This window comes from Pituophis catenifer, unplaced genomic scaffold (assembly GCF_029215685.1).
Source record: "Pituophis catenifer annectens isolate HBS135680 unplaced genomic scaffold, rPitCat1.0.hap2 SCAF_2, whole genome shotgun sequence".
Lineage (NCBI taxonomy): Eukaryota > Metazoa > Chordata > Lepidosauria > Squamata > Colubridae > Pituophis > Pituophis catenifer.
Window position 1 is genome coordinate 157,512,055 of NW_027256882.1, and position 23,449 is coordinate 157,535,503.

At 45.0% G+C, this 23,449-nt stretch overlaps 1 protein-coding gene across 1 annotated transcript; it reads left to right on the forward strand.

Annotated features, from left to right (window-relative positions):
- The first annotated feature begins 1,479 nt into the window (after positions 1 to 1,479).
- WNT10B (Wnt family member 10B) lies at positions 1,480 to 22,431 on the forward strand. Its single transcript, XM_070934889.1, is given in 7 exon segments — positions 1,480 to 1,528; positions 1,531 to 1,594; positions 1,596 to 1,624; positions 3,062 to 3,224; positions 12,524 to 12,786; positions 17,007 to 17,359; positions 21,973 to 22,431. Coding segments are annotated over 7 exon segments (1,380 nt in total).
- Positions 22,432 to 23,449: the final 1,018 nt, after the last annotated feature.

A 23,449-nucleotide genomic window follows, 5' to 3' on the forward strand; every position in this document is an offset into this window, starting at 1 on the left:
AGAATGATGTTTTTAAGTGCTCGGACAATCGAGTAATACTTCCAGCGGTGGGGAAGAGGAATACCGTAAGAAGACTTTCGCTTCGATCTTTTTTTTTTTTAAAGCAGAAATCAGAAAAGCGACTGAGCAATTGCGGGATCCTCTGCTTGTAAAGCGAGTGGGGAGTCCGTGTGTCCTTTTCAAGTGTTGTTATATCGTGTTTTCCAGCAGAAAATCCTCAAACACTCGAGAACAAGCAAGTCCTTCGCAGCTTTTTTTCTGAAAAGACATTTGCAAGATTGCCTTTTTTTTATATTGAAAGCTAAAGGTTGCATATTCCACCTAGCTGAGGTTCAACGCGTTTTAAAAGTTGAAGCTCTGCAATTAGAAGTAAACAGCTCCGATACAGGCACGTTAGATAATTGTAGACGATCTGTGCTGTGAGATTTTATACACAGCTTTTCGTGTGGATGGGATTCCCAAGGAAGGTTTTTAACTAGAATTAGCACAGTATAGGTGTATGGACAGTTGTGCATACAAGAACAGTACGGGAAGGGTGGCTATATATTCCTGGGCGCCTGGATGGCTATTGGAGGCTTGTTACGCAATGAGCTGCGGTTCAGAATTTAATATCATCCTTTTATATTTCAGGCTGTTAGATACCATTTCTGCAAACGTGGGTGTAATGAGGCAGCGAGGGAGCACTCAAGTACCAACCCCCCTCCCACTCCCCACGGGACGCGAGAGGCAGAACTCCCGGCAAAATGATGCGCATCCTAGGCTGCCCTTCGAAGGACCGTAGAAGCTGTTCGCTGCGTACACGCAGGAAACCCTCCTTTGCGTTCTCAATGACTCCTAGTGGCCTGCTTGAAGGGGAGGGCGTCGTAGGTCTCTCGGGATTACTCGGGAGGGTGGGGGGGAGAGAAGGGGTAGACTAGATGGCCTTTTGATCTCGCCTCCCTTCAATGACTTGGTGTGACTCCCCCGTTCAAGAGGGAGGGGAAAGCCAGGGTGACCCACACGCGCACAGGGTGGGACCGTCGAGAGAGACAGGAGGAACTGCGAAGCAACCTCGGATAAGGGGGAGCAGGGAATGAGCGTGCAAGTAGTGTGTGAAAGAGAAACGCTTGGATTCGGAGTGTAAAAGGTAAGCGGGCGAGTTGAGACGTGAGTGATGAAGGACGAGAAAGCCCAGGTAAAATCTGCGGAGGAAGCGTGCAGAAACCTCCCCCGCGAAAAGGGGAGATCCGATGAGGACGAAGGTCTCTGAAGCAAGTGACCCTCCCCCAAAGAGATCCCTACTGGGGACAAGGGGAAGAGAGGTCATCGGCAGGAAGAGTGGGGTTCCGCGGCCGGCTTTGCGCTCGGGGTGGCTAGAGGTGCCGAACGCTGCCCGTGGGACCACGGCGGGACAGCGTTCACGCCCGTGGGTGTGGGCATTGCGCTCGAACCGCACCCGAAGGAATTGAACAGCTGCTTCCCGGCTTCGGCTGCCCCCGGATGGGGAGGGGAAAACCTCGCCCAGGCGAGGCTTTAGTGACTGCGGAGCGAGCGAGCGAGAGAAGGGGCAGGTAGATGAGGAGGAGAAGAAAGGGATCGGCCGGGACACGGGCGAAAGGAGGGAGTCCCGCTGGTTGCTGCGACGGTAAGCTTGGCGAGGCAGGGGCGTGCTTGTGCGTGGACAGTCCCGCAGAAGAAAGGAGCGGGGGGGGGGTTTCTGTTAAATGGGGCATTCTGGGTTGTGGAAGGGAGGTCTACCTTGCGGGGTCTCCGGAGAGGCTTTCCAGCTTTAAGCTGCGGAAAGGGGTTTGGGCAGAAGGTGCCTGGAGGAAAGCAGCGATTGCGGGAACCTCAAAGTAAGAAATCAGACAGGTGGGGTTCCTGCCTGGGTTCACTGTTGGATTCCCATCTTTTTTCTCTCTCGTCTTCTTCTGGCAGGTCTCTTGTATCTTTAATAAAGTTGAACAGGCAGAAGTGCAACCAGTGCCCTTCTGTGTTGTACCACCATATAAGAGATACTGGTATCTAGTGAATTTCTGTCTGTCATCCAGAGTTCATTCAAGAAAAAACTTTGGAAACCTTGACTCAGGAATAGATGGTGTGCATATGACAAGGGTTATAGATTGGGGACAGCCTGCCTCCCAAAGCTAGATGCAGCGGGGTACAAAGAAGAACGTGTGTCTTCTTCATTTTCTGATTGTGAACATCTCAGGGGCATCTGGTTGGCATTATGAAAAGCAAAGTACAGGACTAAAATCAGCCTTGGTCTGATCCAGATGGGCCCTGGGATTCCTAAGGTCTTGTTTTTTTCAGCTGTTGGGAAGAGCTCTATCTATCATACTCCTTTTTTCTTCCTTAGAAATCTATACCCAAGCTAGTTATGAAGCAGATGTGGTTTGAGTTGCATGAAAGAAAGGAGCTTCTGTCAATAGCCATAACAACAGTTCGATATTGCTTGTAGAAAGCTGTGTAGAAGCCATGATTTGACTTAAACTGGAGGGAATCCAATCCAGGAGGGTGAGGCTGGGCTATTTCCTTAAGGGCCCTCTTTATTATTTGTTTTCATATTTACGAAAAGTTGCCATTGACAGCAAATGTTCTGAAAAGAAGCCTCCATGAGATATTCACATACAATTATATAACAGTCCCCCACTCCAATAATCTAAGAATAATCCATAAGAGGATGCCAGTTTTGGGAAAGGTTAATTTTTTGTCATATGTATATCCTCCTCCTGAAAATTAAAGGAATGCCTATCTCTTCTTGTTTTATCCTGATAACATTGTTAGAAGTAGACTGAGGTAAACTCCATAGACATAAATTCTTGGTCCAGTCAACCCATTCTCTATTACTCTATGGTATCTATCTTTATATACAGTAACACTTTTAGTTGAATTAGATTTTTGTTGGTTTGCACAAAATAAAATAAACTAACCCAACATGGCACATGAAAACTTATAGAAGGTTCAAACTAATCCAGCTTAATGTGTTGTCTACATATGGCCAACAGATATTGTATGTGAGCCCAGCCATTGACTCCAAACAACTTGCTTTCCACCTGGTTCTTAGCTTTCCCTTTTGCAGGTTCTTCACCCCCATCGCTCCCTGGCAGGGACATGAGGGAGAGGGCGTCATCCAACCACACTAGAGAACCAACCCAACGCATCCAGGTGGAGTTCAGTATGGCCCCGAGGAACCCCCATGTGAATACTTGCCTTTTTGCTGCTTGCCTCTGCCTTTGGAGAGGGTAAGTAATATGACTGTTGGCAGGGCCGGATTTAGATGAAAAGAGGCCCTAGGCTATTCCACTTATGAGGCCCTTTCACCTATAGTGAAAGTATAATTTTAATTTTGCTAACAATTTGAATGTAGGCCCCTCTTGATCTTGAGGCCCTAGGCTGAAGCCTAGTTAGCCTATAGGAAAATCCGGCCCTGACTGTTGGGAGTGGAGGTGCCTATTCTGGAACAGGTAGCCTCAAGAGCATGTGGGTTTTGAAATCACTTTGAAGAACTTTGGGATCAGGGCAGGAGTACTGAAGAAGAGCAGTCTACTTTAAGCACTTTTTCCCACCTTCCCCTTTCTACAGAGCCAATAATAGGGTGAGAACAGCCTCTTGCAGCTATAGTCTCAGCTCAATTTTTCCCTTTTCTCCCTCCCCCTCCCATTAAATATGAGCACAATTCCTAAATGCCAGAAAAATCTGGGTTTAGAGTTTAAATTGAGGGAAGCGGGAAGTAGGGCTCCCCAGAAAGTGATCTTGAACATTATTCTTGGATGAGCTGATAGCCTCTGAGCATGCTACAGATAGCCCTCTAAACACAAGATGGCTAGAGAGAGGGGTGGGAGGGAATAGTGGGAAAGGAGATTGGATGACGATGCTTTTACTGTTTTATTGTGGGAATAGTTAATAAATGTGGAATGTGGAATGTTAAGAAATGTGGAAGGTTGATGGAATCCTCCAACCTTCTAACTTGCTGGTAAGACAACAAATACCAATTGCATTCCCATCAGGGATGGGACACAGTTGGGTGAGTGTTTGGGAGAGTACATTTATCCACCCATTAGATTGTCGGGTAGATGTCATCCATGAGCCAAGGATGGTTGCTATTGGTAGTGAATATAGGAGAAGAGTTGTATGTCATGTTTCTTCATCTCAGGTATCAGCAAGCAGCCATCATTAAGGGTAATTTTCATGTTGGCTAAAATAGATGCTGTAACAGCCCTGTGTGTGATAACTATGGAGGTATTTCTGGTGTATATGTCTGGCGTCTTCTGTAAAGCCAAGAATTAGAATGAAGCTGAAATGGGCAACTGCCATTAGCAGTGCTCCAGTATTAAGTCAGGTATTTTTGTGAAACTTTCCAGGCTGCTCATCTTTATGCATTCATAGAGTCTTTCTTGCTCTAATGCTCCTTCCCCCGTCCCCCAAGTACTGGATTCAAACTCTTATCACCTCTGACAAGCCCAGTTACAGGTAGTCTTTGACTTATGACCACAATTGGAACCAGAACTTCCATTGCTAAGTAAAGTGGTTGTTAAATGAGTCACACTCAATTTATGATCTTTCTTGCCAGGGTCGTTAAGTGAAACACTCATTGTTGTATGAAACCTGAAGTCATTAAGCAGATCCAGCTTCCCCCATTGACTTTGGTTGTTGGAAGTTGGTTGGGAAGGGTGCATATGGTGATCATGTGACCCTGGGATAGTACAACTATCATTCGTTGTCATGGGCCTGAATTTTCATCGTGTGATTGTAGGAACACTGTAATAGTCATAAGTGGGAAGACCTGTTGTAAGTCACTTTTTTCAGCGCCATCATAACTTAGAACTGTCGCTAAATGTATGGTTGTAAGTCAAGGACTACTTGCATTGTGCTGGTCCAACACATTTAGCTAAAACATTTCAGATGGCCAAGCTGAGGATTGGAGAAGGTTCCAGCTTCAGGCCTTGGAATGCTAACTCAGTGACCACACTAGATTAGAAGGATCAATGGCCTAATGTCCTATTCCAGTGGTCCCCAACCCCCGGTCCGCGGACCGGTGCCGGGCCGTGGAGTACCTGGCACCGGGCCGCGCAGCGGCCGGGGGACATGAACGCTGCAGCGCAAAGGCTCCTGGGCCGTGCGCAATGGGCCATGCGCAAAAGCTCCTGGGCCGTGCCCCCACCCCTGCGCGCGCTCAGCGGGCCGCGGCGATACAAAGGTTGGGGACCACTGTCCTATTCCATAACTCAGGGCGCAAGCACCATTCTTCCCCTTCTACAGACCAAGGACCTCTGCCTCTGAGAGTGGAACAGAAACCAGGATGTTCCCTGTTTTAAACCTTGTTGAAATTTGGAAATGGTGTGGCATGGGGGTTTCTCTTTCTGCTTCCTTTCTTTCTAATCTTGAAAACAAAACATTTCTTAAGATACTCTTTCCCAGCCTCTTAACCAGACAGGTAGCAAACGAGAGGTGTGTAGCAGTGGTGGATTCAATTTTTTTTTACTACCGGTTCTGTGGGCGTGGCTTGGTGGGCGTGGTGTGGCTTGGTGTGCAGGGGAAGGATACTGCAAAATCTCCATTCCCACCCCACTCCAGGGGAAGGATACTGCAAAATCCCCATTCCCTCTCCACTCCTGGGGGAAGAATATTGCAAAATCCCCATTCCCTCTCCACTCTGGGGCCAGCCAGAGGTGGTATTTGCCGGTTCTCCGAACTACTCAAAATTTCCGCTACCGGTTCTCCAGAACCTATCAGAACCTGCTGGATTTCGCCTCTGGTGTGTAGTCTAAGCCTTGCCCATTTGGAAGATATCCATTTGGAAAAATCAAAGCTTTAAAGTTAGCACGGAGAAAGAGGCATAAGGCAACCATGTCTGCAGTAAGTCACCCGCTTGCCGCTGTTGACTGACTAGGCAAGTGGCAAAGCGCAGTGGCTCTTGAGAGGTTCTCCACTGGAGTGCTTGTGTGAGTGGGCTTTGGAGAGAGAGGAATTTGCATGACCCTTTTCTGATTTTTTTCAGGCTGTACAACTATTCAAGGGTCACCCTTGGCCTTTTTGTGGCATGTCAAGGGTTGCATTCCAAAAAGTGGGTAGATCTGGGACGAGAGTCAATCTGCTTTAATTTAAACATAGCGATAGGTTAACCATTTTCTCCCTTTGCCCATAAAAAAGTACAATTTGGGAAAATGGGGAGGGTTTCAGGGTGTGTGTGTGTGTGTGTGCAACTTTGGGACCCAAGCTGTGCCATCAGCTGATGGCCTTTTCCCATCTTAGATGCTTTGAGGACACTCCCAGCTTCAGAGAAGAAAGAGGTCCTGCGGTCCTTTGGAGATTCACAGGCTCATTACAGCTTCTATAGGCTTTAATTAATGTATGCAAGGACTGAAAGCTCCGAAGCCCCTCCCCCAGTGGTGGAATACAATTTTTTTTTACTACTGGTTATGTGGGCGTGGCTTGGTGGGCGTGGTGTGGCTTGGTGGGCATGGCAGGGGAAGGATACTGCAAAATCTCCATTCCCACCCCCTCCAAGGGAAGGATACTGCAAAATCTCCATTCCCACCCCACTCCAGGAGAAAGATATTGCAAAATCCCCATTCCCTCCTCACTCCTGGGAGAAGGATATTGCAAAATTTCCATTCCCACCCCACTCTGGGGCCAGCCAAAGGTGGTATTTGCTGGTTCTCCAAACTACTCAAAATTTCCGCTACCGGTTCTCCAGAACCTGTCAGAACCTGCTGAATAGCACCCCTGCCCTCCCCCCCTTTTTTTGGGGGGGGGAATCCAATCCAGTGCATCTCACGGCCCTAATAGAGAATACTAGGAGTGGATGTTTTCCATTCTGCAGAGCAGAAATAGAAACCATCACACCACCACTCCCATAATTTATCACGTGATCATGAAAGCCCTGGGGAATTTAGCTCTGGTTTATGAGTAGCCACTATAGATTATGATGAGCCAGTTACAGCATAGTCCTCAGCTTGTTCAGTCAGATGCATGTTCCACTGGAAGGATTCAAACAGGTTTTATCCCCAAACTGTAAGAATGCAGTCTTCAGGTACAGGACTGCTCTGCTCCCTTAAGGGTAAACCTCACTGCTTAGTGTAGTTTACTTTCCAGGAATGCAACCTGCTTTTTTGAATGCTGCAGCCATTATGCTTCTCTTGCTCCACTGCTATGAATGAGAAACACAGAGGAGGCATGTTCTGTAGCCATATTCCTGTCTCCAGTGAAAAACTGCTTTTGGGAAGAGGTGGTCTGATCAAGTGAGAAGGACCGAGATAGCGCTTGGACTTCGGCAGAATTTGTCTGTTGGCATTTAGGCGGAAAGCATTTGTAGTTGTTGTGAAATACTTTCCCCGAAAGGGTATGTGTGATGGCAATGACACTGCACGCAAGAATTGGTAAAGCTATACATCCAATTGCTATGAGGGTATCCTGAGTCCATTGGGTGGTTGCTATGGTGGCCTCTTCTCATCAGGAAACCTGGCTCCATTCCCTTTTCCCACATTCATATGTCTGTGTCTCCCACTGCCTGGGCTACTCCTACTCTATTCCCTCTGCTGCAGAGACACCCTGCTTTAGATCTGGGAGGGGCGCTGCCTTTTGTCATGGGAACATCCTTCCACTCCCCTTCCCCCATTTTTGGGTGCTGAGCCTTGGGGGGATACTTTTGATCTCCAACCTTGCTTTTATCTAGTGCCAGAGGGGGCCCAGGTAGGGAATTTCCCCCTGCAAACTCAACCACCCAGGTGCAGCGTCTCCCTTAGATGGTGGAGCCTGGCTGGATGGCCAGAAAGTTTTTTACAACTCTGCACACATGTTTGACAAAATGCACTAAGCCCAGCTCTGTGTGGAGAGAGAAGCCTGTGTGGAGTAAAAATTAAAATGCAGGAGATACGATTTTTCGTTGCCTATTTCTCCCACACACTCCATGAGTTTGCCTTCTGCCCCTCTGTCAGAATATGAAACCATCTAGAAGGTTTTGTAGGTTGGTGGCCAGGACATCTGGGTCCTCTTCTCTCTCATGGAAGAAAGAGGAAAATATTTATATATGTATGTATGTATGTATGTCTGTGTGTGTGTGTGTGTGTATGTATATAATGTGTGTGTCTGTATCAGAGGTGGGTTTCAGCAGGTTCTGACCAGTTCTAGAGAACCGGTAGTGGAAATTTTGAGTAGTTTGGAGAACTGGTAGTAAAAATTCTGACTGGCCCCACCCCCATCTATTCTCTGCCTCCCGAGTCCCAGCTGATCGGGAGGAAATGGGAATTTTGTAGTAACCTTCCCCTGGAGTGGGGAGGGAATGGAGATTTTACAGTATCCTTCCCCTGCCACGCCCACCAAGCCACACCCACAGAACCGCTATTAAAAAATTTTGAAACCCACCACTGGTCTGTATGTACAGGTAGCCCTTGACCTACAACCATAATTGAGCCCAAAATTTCTGTTGCTAAGGGAAGCATTTGTTAAGTGAGTTTTTTACGACCTTTCTTGCCAGTTGTTAACCACTGCAGTTGTTAAGCTAATAACACAGTTGTTCAATGAATCTGGTTTCTCCATTGACTTTACTTGCCAGAAAAGTCACAAAAGGGGATACTGCGACTGTCATAAATATGAACCAGTTGTCAAGCGTCTGAATTTTGATCACATGACCATAGGAATGCTGCAACAATTGTAAGTGTCAAAAATGGTCATAAGTCTCTTTTTTTCCAGCACCGTTCTAACTTCAAACGGTCACTAAATGAACTGTTGTCAGTTGAGGACTACCTGACTGTATTTAAATTTATTAGCCAACCAACTCCAGTGGTCTTTGGAGTTTCAGAACAGTTCAGCTTCATTCTTCAATTCTAACCTGGAAGTGGAGAATATATCTCCTATCTGAATTTGGTGAAAATACGTGGAAAAGAAAGAATTTTTGTGCCTGGGAAAAGAGGCAGAAATGGTGCTGCTCCAGCATTTTGTGTGGCATGTTACAAACTACACTGGCAAGCCTTCCCTTGATTCACAAGCCTCTCCCTCTTGCTTGGTATTTAAGCCAGAGAGCCACTACCATTTCCTGCTGGGTTAGATTATTTATAATACATATAAATATCCTCTAATTAAAAAAAAAAAAGCATAGCACAATAAGCAGCTATTACCAGCTGTTACAGCTGATCACAACTATTCTGTCGTGTTCCCTGGTCTGGTGGTTAGGAATAATTTTACTCAGTCTGTGAATGGCCCCTTAATTGGAGATCCTGGACATAGCCAAATGACCATATTAAAGTAATATTCATCAGTTACTGCCCTGGTAGAAAAGTATGTCACGGAATGCACCTGCGCAGACTGGTGAATCCTATTCTATTTCAGTAACAAGTGTGGCAATTAGTTTAGTTTAGTTTAGTTTATTGAATTTATATACCACCCTACTCCCAAAGGACTCAGGGCGGTGAACAGCCAAAAGATAAAATACATGTAATACAAATGTTAAAAAACCATTAAAATACGATTAAATAATTTGGCCCAGAAAACAAAATTTAAAAACCCCAATTTTTATACGACAAATTTAAAATTTAAAAATTTAAAAAAACAGTTTAAAAAAGAGGTTAGGCCAGGCCGGCCTGCTGGAATAGGAATGTTTTGAGGGCACGGTGGAAAGCGCACAGATCAGTGATCCTCCGTATCTCTGGGGGGAGCTCGTTCCAGATGGCAGGTGCTCCCACAGAGAAGGCTCTCCCCCTGGGGGCCGCCAGTCGACACTGTTTGACTGACGGCACCCTAAGAAGCCCCTCTCTGTGGGACCGTACTGGTCGGTGAGAGGCTACTGGTGGCAGAAGGTGGTCTCATAGATACCCTGGTCCTAGACTATGGAGTGGTCTAAAGGTGGTAACCAAAACCTTGAAGCGCACCCGGAAGACCACTGGGAGCCAGTGCAGGTCGCACAGGAGGGGGGTCACATGGGAGCGCCACATAGCTCCCATAACCACCTGTGCGGCCGCATTCTGGACCAGCTGGAGCCTCCGGGTGCTCCTCAAGGGGAGCCCTATGTAGAGAGCATTGCAGTAGTCCAGGCGGGAAGTGACGAGGGCATGAGTGACCGTATTTAACGAATCCCGATCCAGAAAGGGACGCAACTGGCGAATCAGGTGAACCTGATAAAATGCCCTCCCGGCTACAGCCGTCAGATGCCCTTCTAAAGACAGCTGTGAGTCCAGGAGGACACCCAGATTGCCCAAAGCACATGTGAATGCACTTGTGCGTGCCCGAACCCCCCCAAATGCAATGCGAGCACCCATGCACATGCGCCTCGCACATGTGGACACGTCCCCCTGTGCATCCCCCCCATTTTGGGCCTGGAAAGCCTCCTGTACCAACCTAGCAGCCAAAATGGGGCCGGGCGGTGCCGCATCAGGCCCCACCGGGCCCTGTTTTGGCTTCCAGGTTGGTGCAGGCAGCTTTTCAGGCCCAAAATGGGGCATGGAGGGGGGGGGCTTGCACGGCACCCGCATGCTCCCATTTTAGTTTCCAGTTTTTTGGTTTTTTTTTAAATTTGATTTATATGCTGCCCTTCTCCGGAGATTCAGGGCGGCTTACAATGCGTTAAGGTTGGTGCAGGAGGCTTTCTAGGACCAAAATGGGGCATGGGGGGGACCTCTCGCGCTGCGCCCATGGCCCATTTTGGCTTCCAGGTTGGTGCAGGTGGTTTTCCAGGCCCAAAACAGGGCGCAGGGTGGACGCACATGCGAACCCCAAAATGCAATGTGGGTGCCCCCCCATGCATGCACCCTGCCCCTGTGCATGGGTGTGTGCGTCCCCTGCATGCGCCCTGTGCATGCGTGGCAGAGACCTGAAGACCATCTGGCAGGTAGGAGGCATGCGCACATGCGCGGTGGAGCTGGGCTGGTGTGCCCGCTGAGAGGGCTCTGCGTGCCACCTGTGGCACATGTGCCATTGGTTCGCCATCACGGCTGTAACCTAATCCAAATGGCTACTGTACTAAAGGGCAGGTTTTCAGCAATGTAAAGCAGCTGATAGGGCTTGGCAGATTCCAACTCTGTCCACACCCACAAAGATGCTAGTGATGAATCGTGTTAGATTGTATCAGTGGGCAAAATGGTTTCAGGAGAGGATCCCTTTCACTACTTTGAAACTAGGTCAGCTAAAGATGGCTCCAAATCACCTTAGCTCTGCTGAGGAGGAAGTAAAGGTAACCCTGGTCTATGGTATGTGGGAATGGCCTTGGGAGGCAGGGGAATGAGAAGCTGCCTAGGGAACAGTTAGATAGAGGGAGGAGAGGGAATTATGCAGTTGCATAACAGGCAGAGAAAGAAACTCAGAAAGGAACTCCCTCTAACGTATCAGGCTGTTAACGGATACAGCCAGAGATTTATACTTTCAGATTTGTAAGACACTGTTAATGTAGCCTTGCAATAAAGTAGAATTACCTCATCTGGTTGCATTTCCTGTCTGATCTACCTGGGAAGCCTGACACCCTGGAAGGACACTGGATAAAAAAATGGTTACCGGGCATGTTGATGCTACAATTAGGATGTCAGCCTTCCCAGGCAAACCAGATAAGAAATACAACTAGATAAACTAATTCTACTTAATTGTAAGGTTACTTTAACAGAACCTTGCAAGTCTGAATACAAACTTCCCACCGTCGCTTTTAATTGCTCGATCCATTTCTTTCTCTGACCATTAAGCTACTGGGGGTTCCTGCCTCTCTTGACTGATTTTTTCCAATGAGCATCTCTTTCTCTCATTTGCCAAGGTGATCCACAGTGGTGTATTAACCATTAAGCAGACTAAGCACATGCTTAGGGCACCAGGCCCAAAGGGGGCACCACAAAGTTGAGAAAGAAAAAAAAAATCCAATGAAGATTTGTACAGTATGTACAAAGGGGGCACCAAGATTTGTCAGTGCTTAGGGCACCAGTGAGCCTTAATCCGCCACTGGTGATCCACATGTTCCATTACATCAGGGAATGCACAATTGCACAATTTTTTTAAAAAAAAGTTTTTTATTTTTATGTTTAAACAAACAATACGTCATTAATTATTCAGTGTGTCATCTTACATATTTTGTGTCATCATATTCCTCCTTTACCATCATTTTCTTACTACATTTCTATCTTACTTTTACATTTTAATTTAATTACAACATTTTTTCCAAATTTCTTGAATTTATATTAATTTTTATTATCTCTATCCATTGATAGATTTGCCCCCATTTCCTATAATACTCCGACTCTTCCTTTCCCTTAATTGCCAATGTTAGTCTATTCATTTCTGCACATTCCAATATTTTCTTAATTACTTCTCCCTCTATAGGGATTTTTTCTGCTTTCCAATTTTGTGCAAATACAATCCTCGCAGCAGTTATTACATGTATATTGAACCAATTCTCTCTCTCTCCCTCCCTCTCTCCTTTACTCTCTCTCTCTCTCTCTCTCTCTCTCTCTCTCTCTCTCTCTCTCTCTCTCACTCACTCATTCCTAACTCATTCTTGCTCTGAGATCAAGCAATAAAATGCTTCCTGCCCATTTTTTCTCTTCCTCTCAAATTTTCCTCTCTCTTTTAGAATGCTGGGCCACAGTTCCTTGGGACCCAAAGTGCTGGCAGAATCTGTTCTGAATTCTAACGCCATGTGCATGACCCTGCCCTGGCTAACCCGGCGCCAGTTTGGACTCTGTGTACGCAGCCCAGAAGTGATGGCTTCAGCATTACAGGGCATCCACCTTGCCCTGCACGAGTGCCAACACCAGTTGCAAGAGAGGCGCTGGGATTGTTCAGACCTGAGCAGTGGGGGTACTGTGCTTCTTAACAGTGCCATTCTGAAGAGAGGTGAGCGGAGGATTAAGTGGGAGAAAATGCTGAGCAGGGGACTGAGATTTTCTTCCCTCTTCCTTGGGGTTGGGGTGGGCAGTAAAATTAAGAGTTGGTTCATCTCTCACTGCCCATGATTCCCATTCTATCCTCTCCTTTCCTCTGTTACTGATATAGTGCCCACAAAAATGAAGTAACATGGGATTACAGAAAAACAAGGAAGACTGTCAGCATTACCTGGGCAACTTGGCATGAATAGATCTATATTGAAAATGTAAATGCAAGCATCCCGAAGGAAGATATGGCAAGACCATGCCTGTGGATCTTTGTTTGTAGAAAAGGAACCTGCCGCATTTTGTTTCAGGCCTAGCTGGTCTTCATTTAGTTCAGGGGTGTCAAACTCAATCCGGCCTGCAGGGTGCTTAGATCTGGCCCGTGGGGCCGACCTGGAAACAGCGGGGCTGACCTGGAAACAATGAAGGACCGGCCCATGGTGCCTCTGCCAGTGAAAACAGAGCTCGAGAGGACTGCATGCGGCCCTCCCGAGCTCTGTTTTTCAGACAGGGTTACAGGAGACCGTCATAGCCAAAAACAGAGCTTGGGAGCCCGTTTTCACTGGCAGAGCGCTCGGGCCACCACAGGCGCCTCAGACATGAGCTGACCATGCCCACCCTGGCCACACACACCCCAGCGCCCCCCCCCCAGGTCAAACACAACCCTGATGTGGCCCCCAATGAAATCGAGTTTGATACCCTGATTTAGTTACTAAGCCTCTTGGATAAAATCTTTTCTTTCCCCCATGGCTCCTTAAAGGCTTCAATATAAATTGCTTCCAACATTTGATTTGTTTCATGAAGATATATTGTAGGTCATTAGAAATATAAAAGGGGGGAAAGCAGGGCTGGTGAGTGAAATTGACCTGACTCATGAGCTTCTGCACCTAGAAAGTATTGTGAGAATAAGAATCAGAAATCTGTCTTTGTCATTTAAAAACATTAGCTTTTAATTACCCCTCCTGGATTATATTTAATGCCACAGTAGGTATTAAAAGAGCCGTGGTGGCGCAGTGATTAGAATGCAGTACTGCAGGCTAACTCACTGCTCACTCCAGGAGTTCGATTCTGACCGGCTCAAGGTTGACTCAGCCTTCCATCCTTCCAAAGTCAGTAAAATGAGGACCCAGATTGTTGGAGACAATATGCTGACTCTATAAACCGCTTAGAAAGGGCTGTCAAACACTGAAGCTGTATAAGTGCTAAATGTCTAAGTGCTATTGCTATTGCATGCAATGAATTAGGCAGTCTTTTTGCCTTGTTGCAAAAAGAAAACGTGGAGTTGAAGAAGAACTTTCTCTGCCTCGGTAAGTCACGGAAATAAGGAGACTGAAGAAGGGCAAAAGGGTTCAAAGAACAACTCTATAGTAACACTTACCCTTTTACAGAGACTTGCTGCATCTCTGCACTGATGCCAACTCCATTAATGGATCCTTCAAACAGCTTCCCTAGATTTTTGGAACTAGGGGTAACACTTTAAAAAAAGGGGACAGGGAGATTTCCAGGACTGCAGATTAGTGTTATCAGAGTGCATGAGGCTAAATGTATCACCCCTGAATATTTTAAGATTGAGAGGAAAAGGGATATTTTTGTGAGTAAAAGGATACAGAGTAAATAATGTGCCTCTGTGGGTTTAGGGCACCAATTTTGCTTCTGATTATGTCCCCGTCCCGCCAAAAAGAAAAATCTGGAATAATTATGCCCTTGAAAACTGTTGATTTGTCAACACAGTTTATATGTTCTCTGAAAGCTGAAAACTGGATATAGTCAGTTGGGCCTTGAGTTGCTACCCCTGATTTAACTATTAATCCAGTTTGGATGTTGAAACCAAAAATTACTGGGCCGTGGTCCAGGAGTTGGGGGGCCCTGGTCTAAGCTATCTGAAATGAATTCTTCCTTCATTGTACATTGTACTATGCAGCCAACTATTTTCAGTTTGAAAGTAAAATTGGTTGCACCAGGAAGAGGAACAAATAAAGGTGGTAGGGGTAGGATGTAATTCCTGTAGGGCTGCTGTCAGCAAATAGCACCTTTGAGCCACTCAGAATTGCTTCGAACTGGGAGATGGCAGCAATTAAATTTGATACTAATAATCTTTGCCCCATCACCTCAAAATGGCTTATTGCTAACTCCCACCAAATAGGAGCAGCAGCAACCACCAGCTCTTCTTTTTCCTTGCATCAGTAAAGATCCTGCTGCTGAGTCTGGCCTTCTTTGGTTGGCTCGCTCTCATCGGTTCCTTCCCGTACTGTTCCCGTACCTGTGCTGCGGAGGGAGGATCCTTGACTGTGAACTCCAACTCCTAGCATCCCTCACCATTGGCCATACTGGGAGGAATGCTGGGAGTTGAAGTTTAGCAACATTAAGAGGACCATCATCCTTTTAAGGAATGGACAAACCTGACAGTAACTGCTTGGGCACAGTCTTCAGGAAAAGTCTTCAGGGGTAATTTGTAGAAGACTCTTGACCACAAGTAGAGTTGGGAAAAGGCACCCTTGATGGTGGATTCCTGACTTGAAAAGGTATGAGCAAGAGGAATCCTGCCAAAAGCAACAGCAGCAATTGGTTGCTTTTGCTTCCTTTTCTCCTTAGCTGGACCAACAACTGGGAAGCAGTGACTAGCAGTGATTCTGATGCCCGTCTGCATCTGTGTTCTGTGGGTGGCATGGCAGCAAGCATCGTCTCCCAGGCGGAGGGAGCAGCTGAGAGCATTTTGCCAAAGCCTGCCTGGTCACGGCTGCCCTTCTTCCCGCCCCTGCCTTTCTTCCCAGGTGCTGCCTCACCCAGGCCTCTTGCCTTCGTTGTATTAAGAGTGGCCAACACCTGACTCCAGAGGCAAATTGGCAGGCATCTCTTTTCTTTTGTCCTTTGCATCTCTTTTATTAATTGAGCTTTGAAGGAGCCGGTTCTAAATTTAAACCTGAGTTCAAAGCGAGGCCTCTGGGCAGGCAAGAGCTGGAGCAAGCTCCAACCCAAGCACCTGGGCTGAGCCGCTGCTTGATGTGTCAGCTGCTGCTTGATGTGTCATGAGTTTGGTGGGGCTCATCTGCGTTCACAGGAATAGGAGAAGCATCAGGAGACTAATGAAGAATGGATTAAGGAGGAAATGCCTAATAGGTACCAGGGACTAGAGGCATTGTGATGATAGATACCATGGCTAATTTACATTATAAAGCAAGTCTGTATCAATTTATAAACAACAATCAAGAAGAAAAATACCAGCTCTAGGCATGTGTGATGCTTAGCAGTCCTAATGACTTCAACGCAACATAGGTAGAAATACTCATGTTTCTCAACCTGATGTTCTCCAGATATGTTGAACTGCAGCGCATTAACTCCCAACCTGCCCAACAGTTGTATCTGTGTGATTTTACAAAATGTTGAGGTCCAACATATCTGGAGGCATCAGTTTACAGAAGGTTGTAGACAAGGGCATATTTAGGCTATGGAGTAATTTAGGAGTAATTGTTTTTCCCTATGGAATCCTGGGATTAGTGCATTAGTGAGGCAGGAAGATCCAGAAGTTCTTTAGGGAAGCAAGATGTAATAACTCATCCATATTGTGAAGATAAATAGTTTTAAAGTAGATTTTCAGAGACCACCCACAGTTTTAATTCAGTTTGAATTACTAGCTGTTACATATGCACACATGCTTAATTTGATGAAAGGATGACAATCCAGCTTTCTTCAACCCCAAATGAGGATTATTTCAGTTTTGGATTTAGATATGAGGATGATGTAAAGTGGACAGAGTACTGTAGTCCTCATTTTTTTTTAAAAAAATGAAGGAATTGTGGTGGGATTAAGAGCCTCGGTGGTGCAGTGGTTAAAGTGCAGTACTGCAGGCTATTTTCTGCTGACTGCCGGCTGCCAGCAATTTGGCAGTTCAAATCTCACTGGGCTCAAGATTGTCTCAGCCTTCCATCCTTCCGAGGTGGGTAAAATGAGGACCAAGGTAGTTGGGGGGCAATTGTTGACTCCGTAAAACTGCTTAGAGATGGCTGTAAAGCACTGTAAAGTGGTATATAAATTTATTGCTATTAAGCAGACATTGACCCCTGCTGATCTTACACCTAAATGCCCAAGAGTCAAAACATCACCTTGAACACAAGTGCTTCTTATGTAAAGGCTTCTTGGCTTGACCTTCTAGCAAACTTTCTACTCTTCACTGTCTCTGCTTCCTAGGCTTCCGGGAAAGCGCCTTTGTCTTCTCCTTGCTAGCAGCTGGTGTGACCCATGCAGTGGCAACTGCATGCAGTCTGGGGGAACTACAAAGCTGTGGCTGTGCCAGACAAGGCACGGAGAACCAGAAACTGAAACTCAGCCAGCTGCAGTCTCTAAGCCGGGGCAAGAGCCTGCCCCCTATGCCATCCTCATTGTGGGGACAGCCTAGCCCGCAGGACACCTGGGAATGGGGTGGCTGCAGTGCAGATTTTGCATACGCCCAGAGATTTGCCCGGCATTTTTTGGACCCACGAAGAAAACCCCGTGATGCCCATGCCCGGATGCAGCTACACAGTCATCGTGTGGGCAGAAAGGTAAGATGTGAATCTTGGGCAGGGTTTTGGAGGATGGGAATGTTGTCAGTAATACGTGGCATAATGAAAGCTCTGCAAAAGGGTAATCATGGAGACAAATCTTATTCAGGGGTGGGCTTCAAAAATTTTAGCAAGGGGTTCTCTGCCCGGTTGCCGGGTGGGCGTGGCCATAGTGGGCATGGCCTAGTCAGCCTCCTGCACTACGGTGGGGAGGGAGTGTTTTTGCCCTCCCCAGGCTCCGGAGGCTTTCCTCGAGCCTCTGGAGGCTGGAAACAGGCCCGTTTCTGGCCTTCCCAAACTTCCGGTAGGCCTGTTTTTCACCCTTCCCGAGCCTCCGCGCACGCCCTGCACTTACCTGCATCCAAAATGGGCCACATGGGGACTCCTGGGAGGGGCGGGGTGGGGCCAGCCAGGAATGGGATTTGAGGATTCTCTGAACTGCACAGAATCTTAGCTAGAGGTTCTCACGAACCCCTGCGAACCCGTAGCAGCCCATCCTTGATCTTATTGCTACAATTCTGCCACAGTTGCATTACTTGGTGTTAGTAACAGTTAATCTATTTCTGTTGTCTGGTACAGTATTTAATATTCTCAAAATTCATGGGTTTATGTTTATGCTAACGTGCAGCTATCACGGCCATGGAGATGAGTTTGAGAAATAAAGTTGATAATATTAAATGTGGTTCGATTAAATTCAGATTCTTTTCCCAAACCATGTGTTGAGACACTGTGGTGTGCAAGAGAAATACATTCTAACAACCTACTCTCAGAGGGAAGGTGCCTGCTGTGTCTCTGCATGATTTACCATTCTAATTATGCTTGCTTCCATTCATGAATTCTACTGTATTTCTACATTAGATGTAGAGATTTAGCACAATTATTTATGTTATTTATTCCCAATAATAATATTCCCAGGGAGGCATTAGGATTTTCTTCTTTGGCATAAAACTCTGATGGAGCTTGCTTCTATTAATCAGGCAGTATGCTTGGAGTAGCTGATCCAACAGAAATACAATTGCTTGGCTCCTCTAAATGAAACTTTCTCATATGAGAGAGTAAACTGTGCTTACATCAATGCAACCCTCTGGATAATAAGAAATTTGGGAGCAAGTTTATAATCCTGCTTTAAAAGTTGTCTGCATATATCATCATCCAAAATGGAGACATTCTGCAAAATTCAAGCGAGAAAACTGGAAAAATAGTTATTTTCTAAAAAAATGAATGTGGGTTTATTTGATTCCTGTCTGAGAGTATGTTCTATTGTAGAGCACTTTTCAGATTTGTCCTGATTTTCCTTATAGATGCTTTTTAAATATTGAGACTATAATGGGTAGAACTTGGAAAAGCAATAAAATAGGTTTTTAGAATGAATTAAACTGAAATGCACCATTGCCTATGAGTTTGGAAGCTAGGTATGAGACATGCCTCTGAGAGGGGGAGTCATGCCACTCTCCAGCCATTGTTTCCCTGTAAATAGTCCTTGGACTTATGCTGTAGAGGAAATGTTAGGCCTCCACAATCAACTGCTTTGGATAGTCCTGTCCTCCATTAAATTATCCAGTACTTTTACAAGTCACCAAGTAAGTGATGATCACCATGACTTCTGGCAAAGAATTATGCAGATTCATTCTTCACTATGTGAAGGAGTGCTTTCTGCGATCCATTTTAAATCTTCTCATCCACCTCATAGGAAGGCATTTGTAGTATTTTGAGACAAGGTGAAGAGCTTTTCATTATGCCGTGAATGTTTTTATTCATCTATTAGATCCCTCTTTTTTTTTCAAGCTAAAGTGTTTGGAAGACTAGGTTTTGTCCTCATAGGGAAGATGTTTGAATTTGGGTCCTCCTCTTAACATATTTTTTTTCCAGCTCTGTTAGATATTTTTCCCCCAAATGTGGCAACAAAAAACTATCCACATCTCATTCCAGATGTGCATGTACTATACATTTATATGGGGTTATGATAAGGGTTAGCATTTTTATTCTGTCTCTTTCCTAATTCTCCCTAGCGTGAAATCTGTCTTTTCTATACGGGGTAGTCAACACTTTCACTGAGCTACTCTTTACAATCCCAAGATCATTTTCTTGGTTGGTTAAAGACGGCTCAAAGCCCATCAGCCTAAATGTGAAACTAGAGGATTTTGTTCCAATGTGTATCACTTAACACTCACTTAAATTGAATTCCATTTGCTGTTTGGCTGACCATTCACCCAGTTTGAAGAAATCCCTCTGGTGCTCATCACAATCCCGCCTAGTTTTTACCTCTTAGAATATTTCAGTTTCATCCATAAACTCAGCCAGCTCATTGCTTATTTGTCAAGATTGTTTATGAATATCCTTGTGGGATTCCACTTTTTTCCTCTTTGAGAAAATTACCCATTTCATCCTATTTGGGGGATTTTTTTAAAAACAGTTTTTAATGATGAACGTATCTTTTCTTTTATGTACACTGAGAGCATATGCACCAAGACAAATTCCTTGTGTGTCCAATCACATTTAGTCAATAAAAAATTCTATTCTATTCTATTCTATTCTATTCTATTCTATTCTATTCTATTCTATTCTATTCTATTCTATTCAAGGACACTTCCTCTTATCCATTGATGCTAAGTTTACTCAAAAAGTTTTGAAAAGGAAACTTCTCAAAGGTGTTTTTTTTTTAAATCCAGGTATATTGTGTTGACAGAGTCAGCTGTAAAAACCTCTAAAAGGTTGGAGAGGCAGGTGGCATACATGTCTACATGAAAGCTATATATTGCAGGTAGAGGTAGTCCTCAACTTACAACAGTTTGTTTAGTGACTGCTCAAAGTTACAACAGCACTGAAAAAAGTGACTTATGACCGTTTTTCACAGTTACGAACTGTTTGCGGCATTCCCATGGTCACATGATCAAAATTTGTCTGCTTGGCAACTAGTTCATATTTGTGCTGGTTGCAATATGCCATGGTCATGTGATCACCTTTTGCAACCTTATGACAAGCAAAGTCAATTGAGAAGCCAGATTCACTTAACAACCAGGTTGCTAACTTAAACCAGATTCACTTAACAACTGTGGCAAGAAAGGTCGTAAAATGGGACAAAACTTACCCTAAGAAATGTCTTACTTAGCAACATAAATTTTGGTCTCGATTGTTGTTGTAAGTTGAAGACTACCTATACTCTCTAATAGCTGCCAGATCAGACATTAAGCAATCATAGCATAGCATGTGTGTTGCGCATGAATAGGTTGTGGTATATATATACTCACAAACAAACCAAGAATTTTAGGTGCCAAAATGCACTCAAAAAATTGGATTCAGTTTCTCTGCAGATGGACTTATCCATGAATGCACTGTAGGCAGTACTTCTAAAAATATATATCCACATATACTTATGGATAAGCTGACTCAATTTTTTAACTAAAATACCATGAAAAATAGATGCTGTAATCTATGGATTACCCAAGGATAAACCAATTGTGGAAATTAAAACATGCCAACATTTTGAGCGCTAGCATATCTATGAGTGGCACATTTTGGTTAAAAATTTGAGGGAAGGTTATTCATGAATGTGAGTATTTGTGAGTATAGACAGCATTTTGATATTGGAAGTTCAACTAGAAAGGTAGGGGAATTCTGGAAGATTCCAGAAAGATTCCAGACTAAAAAAAGACTGGCTTGCTCCATAGACTAAAGACAGTTGAGATAACACTTCCAACTTATTTGGCTGATGCTTTCTTAGCTTTCTTATGTAAGTGCATGGCTAAATTATGGATTGGCCTGATTAAAAAAAATCTATGAAATATATGCTGGCTTTGGATTCTTAGGAAAAGAAATAGATCAGGGGTGAAATGCTACCAGTTCAGGCTGGTTCATCCGAACCGGTAGTAAAAAATGCTATTGGTTTGCCGAACCGGTAGTAAAAAAAGTTAAAAAAAAAAAAAGTTCTGAAGATAGCTGAGTGACGTGCAATCATTGGAACTTTTTTTTGGTACTTTCCAGAGAACCGGTAGTAAAAAAATGCTTTAAAAGTTTGAGAAAAAAAAAGTTCTGACAATTGCGCGTTGCTCAGCTGATCTTTAGAACTATTTTTTTTTACTTTTTAAGCATTTTTTTTAATTACCGGTTTTCTGGAACAGGTAGTAAAAAATGCTTTAAAAAGGTTAAAAAAAGGTTTGGACGATCACAGCTGTGGCGCGCGAGTTTGGGAACCTTTTAAAAAACTTTTTAAAAGCATTTTTACTACTGGTTCTACCAGCGGTGATCGTCGTAACCTTTTTTTTACCTTTATAAAGAATTTTTAACTATCGGTTCCAGAGAACCGGTAGTAAAAAATGCTTTAAAAAAGCTTTTAAAAAGGTTCCCAAGCTTGCACGCCACAGCTGATCCCCACCCCACCCCCGCTGTTCTACTTACCTCCCCAAGCCTCCTTTTGGCGCGTACTGTGTATGCGGAGCCAGTGAACAGGTGGCAAACCGGTTCAGATTTCACCACTGAAATAGATAAATTTCAATCAGCACCTCTGCTTCCTTTCCACAGGCACCATGAATTTCAATTCCTTGGTGGGATCAAAAGAAGCAAGGGATTTCAACCTTTTTCTACAGCTAACCTTCCCTTCTGGTCTCTCTTGGCAGGTGGTGTCAGAGCTGAGCAAGCGCAGGTGTAAATGTCACGGCCCTTCTGGGAGCTGCCAGTTTCGGACATGTTGGTTAGCAGCCCCCGATTTTCGCCACGTGGGTTCCATTTTACGGGATCGAATGGACCATGCCACACTCTCGCGGCTGGACAACAGAAACTCGGGAGCCTTCTGGCCACGACTCCACAGTTCCCACCTGGCCAAGCACCTCATCTTCTATGAATCCTCCCCTGATTTCTGTGAACCAGATCCGAGCCTAGGTTCCTCAGGCACCCACGGCCGCCCTTGTGTCAAGAGCAGCCCGCAGCCAGATGGCTGTAGCAGCCTGTGCTGTGGGCGCGGCCACAACATGCTGCAGGAGGTGCGAGCTCAGCGTTGCCAGTGCCGTTTCCATTGGTGCTGCCATGTGCAGTGTGAGGAGTGTCCTTCCACAGAGTGGGTTAGTGTCTGCAAATGAATAGGGAAGGCCTAACCCCTTACGCTGTGCTCCAGCTAGCCATGTGACAAGTGCCTGCTGCAATATCAGCCATAGTGATCAGAAGACGAGCTTTGGGTTGCTGACTTGCTTTCGATGGGTCCCTTGCTCTGTCCTGGAAACATAGCCGATCATTCCAAGAGAAGACTTGCTTCCAATAGAGGGTGAACAGCAAGGAAGAATTCCTCAAAGAGATACTCTTTTTTTCTCCTCTTGACCACCAGCTTGGTCCTATCTCAGTTTATTGCAAACTGCCCTATATGATTTAACGGGTAGAGAATAGACTTGATCCTGTCCTGCCACTGCAGGAAGAAACAAAAAGAACCAAAGTGGCAAAAATTCTATATCAGGGCTAGATTTTTCACAGGCTAGAGTCAAGGAAGGGAGACGTGTTAAAACCAGTATGGTCCCGGAACCTCAAAACTTCTCCTATATAAGGACTTGGAACATTAAAAGTTTTGGTTGGAGGGTATTTGCTGTTTGCAGCTACCATAGTAGGAGAAATAGACTGTCATTTGGGGTCAAAAATTAGCAGAAGATTTGCAAAAGTTGCAGTTGTTGCTAATAGCACAGCCCACTGGCAACATTGAAACTGGGGTGCTGTATTGCAAGATTAATTTATTATTTTGCTCTTTTACTAATCTATATTTGTAAAGCTGTTTGTTATAGTTAATGGGGGGAAAGATGGTCTCTAGTTTTACCTGGGAAACCTATGTCTATTTCTTTTGTCAATCTGCATATGTTATGTGCTTCCCTTGAGTAAACGTGCGTTCCCCACCTCAAGCCCATATCTTCTGTTTGATTAAAGATTTCAGAGTCCATTGGCCAGAACAGATTTGTTTTACTACTACCTTTCTCACTTACACAAGTATTAGTTTCTTGGTTAAAATAAAATGATTTTAATGATTTTCACACCAAACGCTACTCGTACATAATGTATAACACAATGGAGCATTGTAACTATGTAATCAATCCTGAGATTTAAATCCACAATAACATC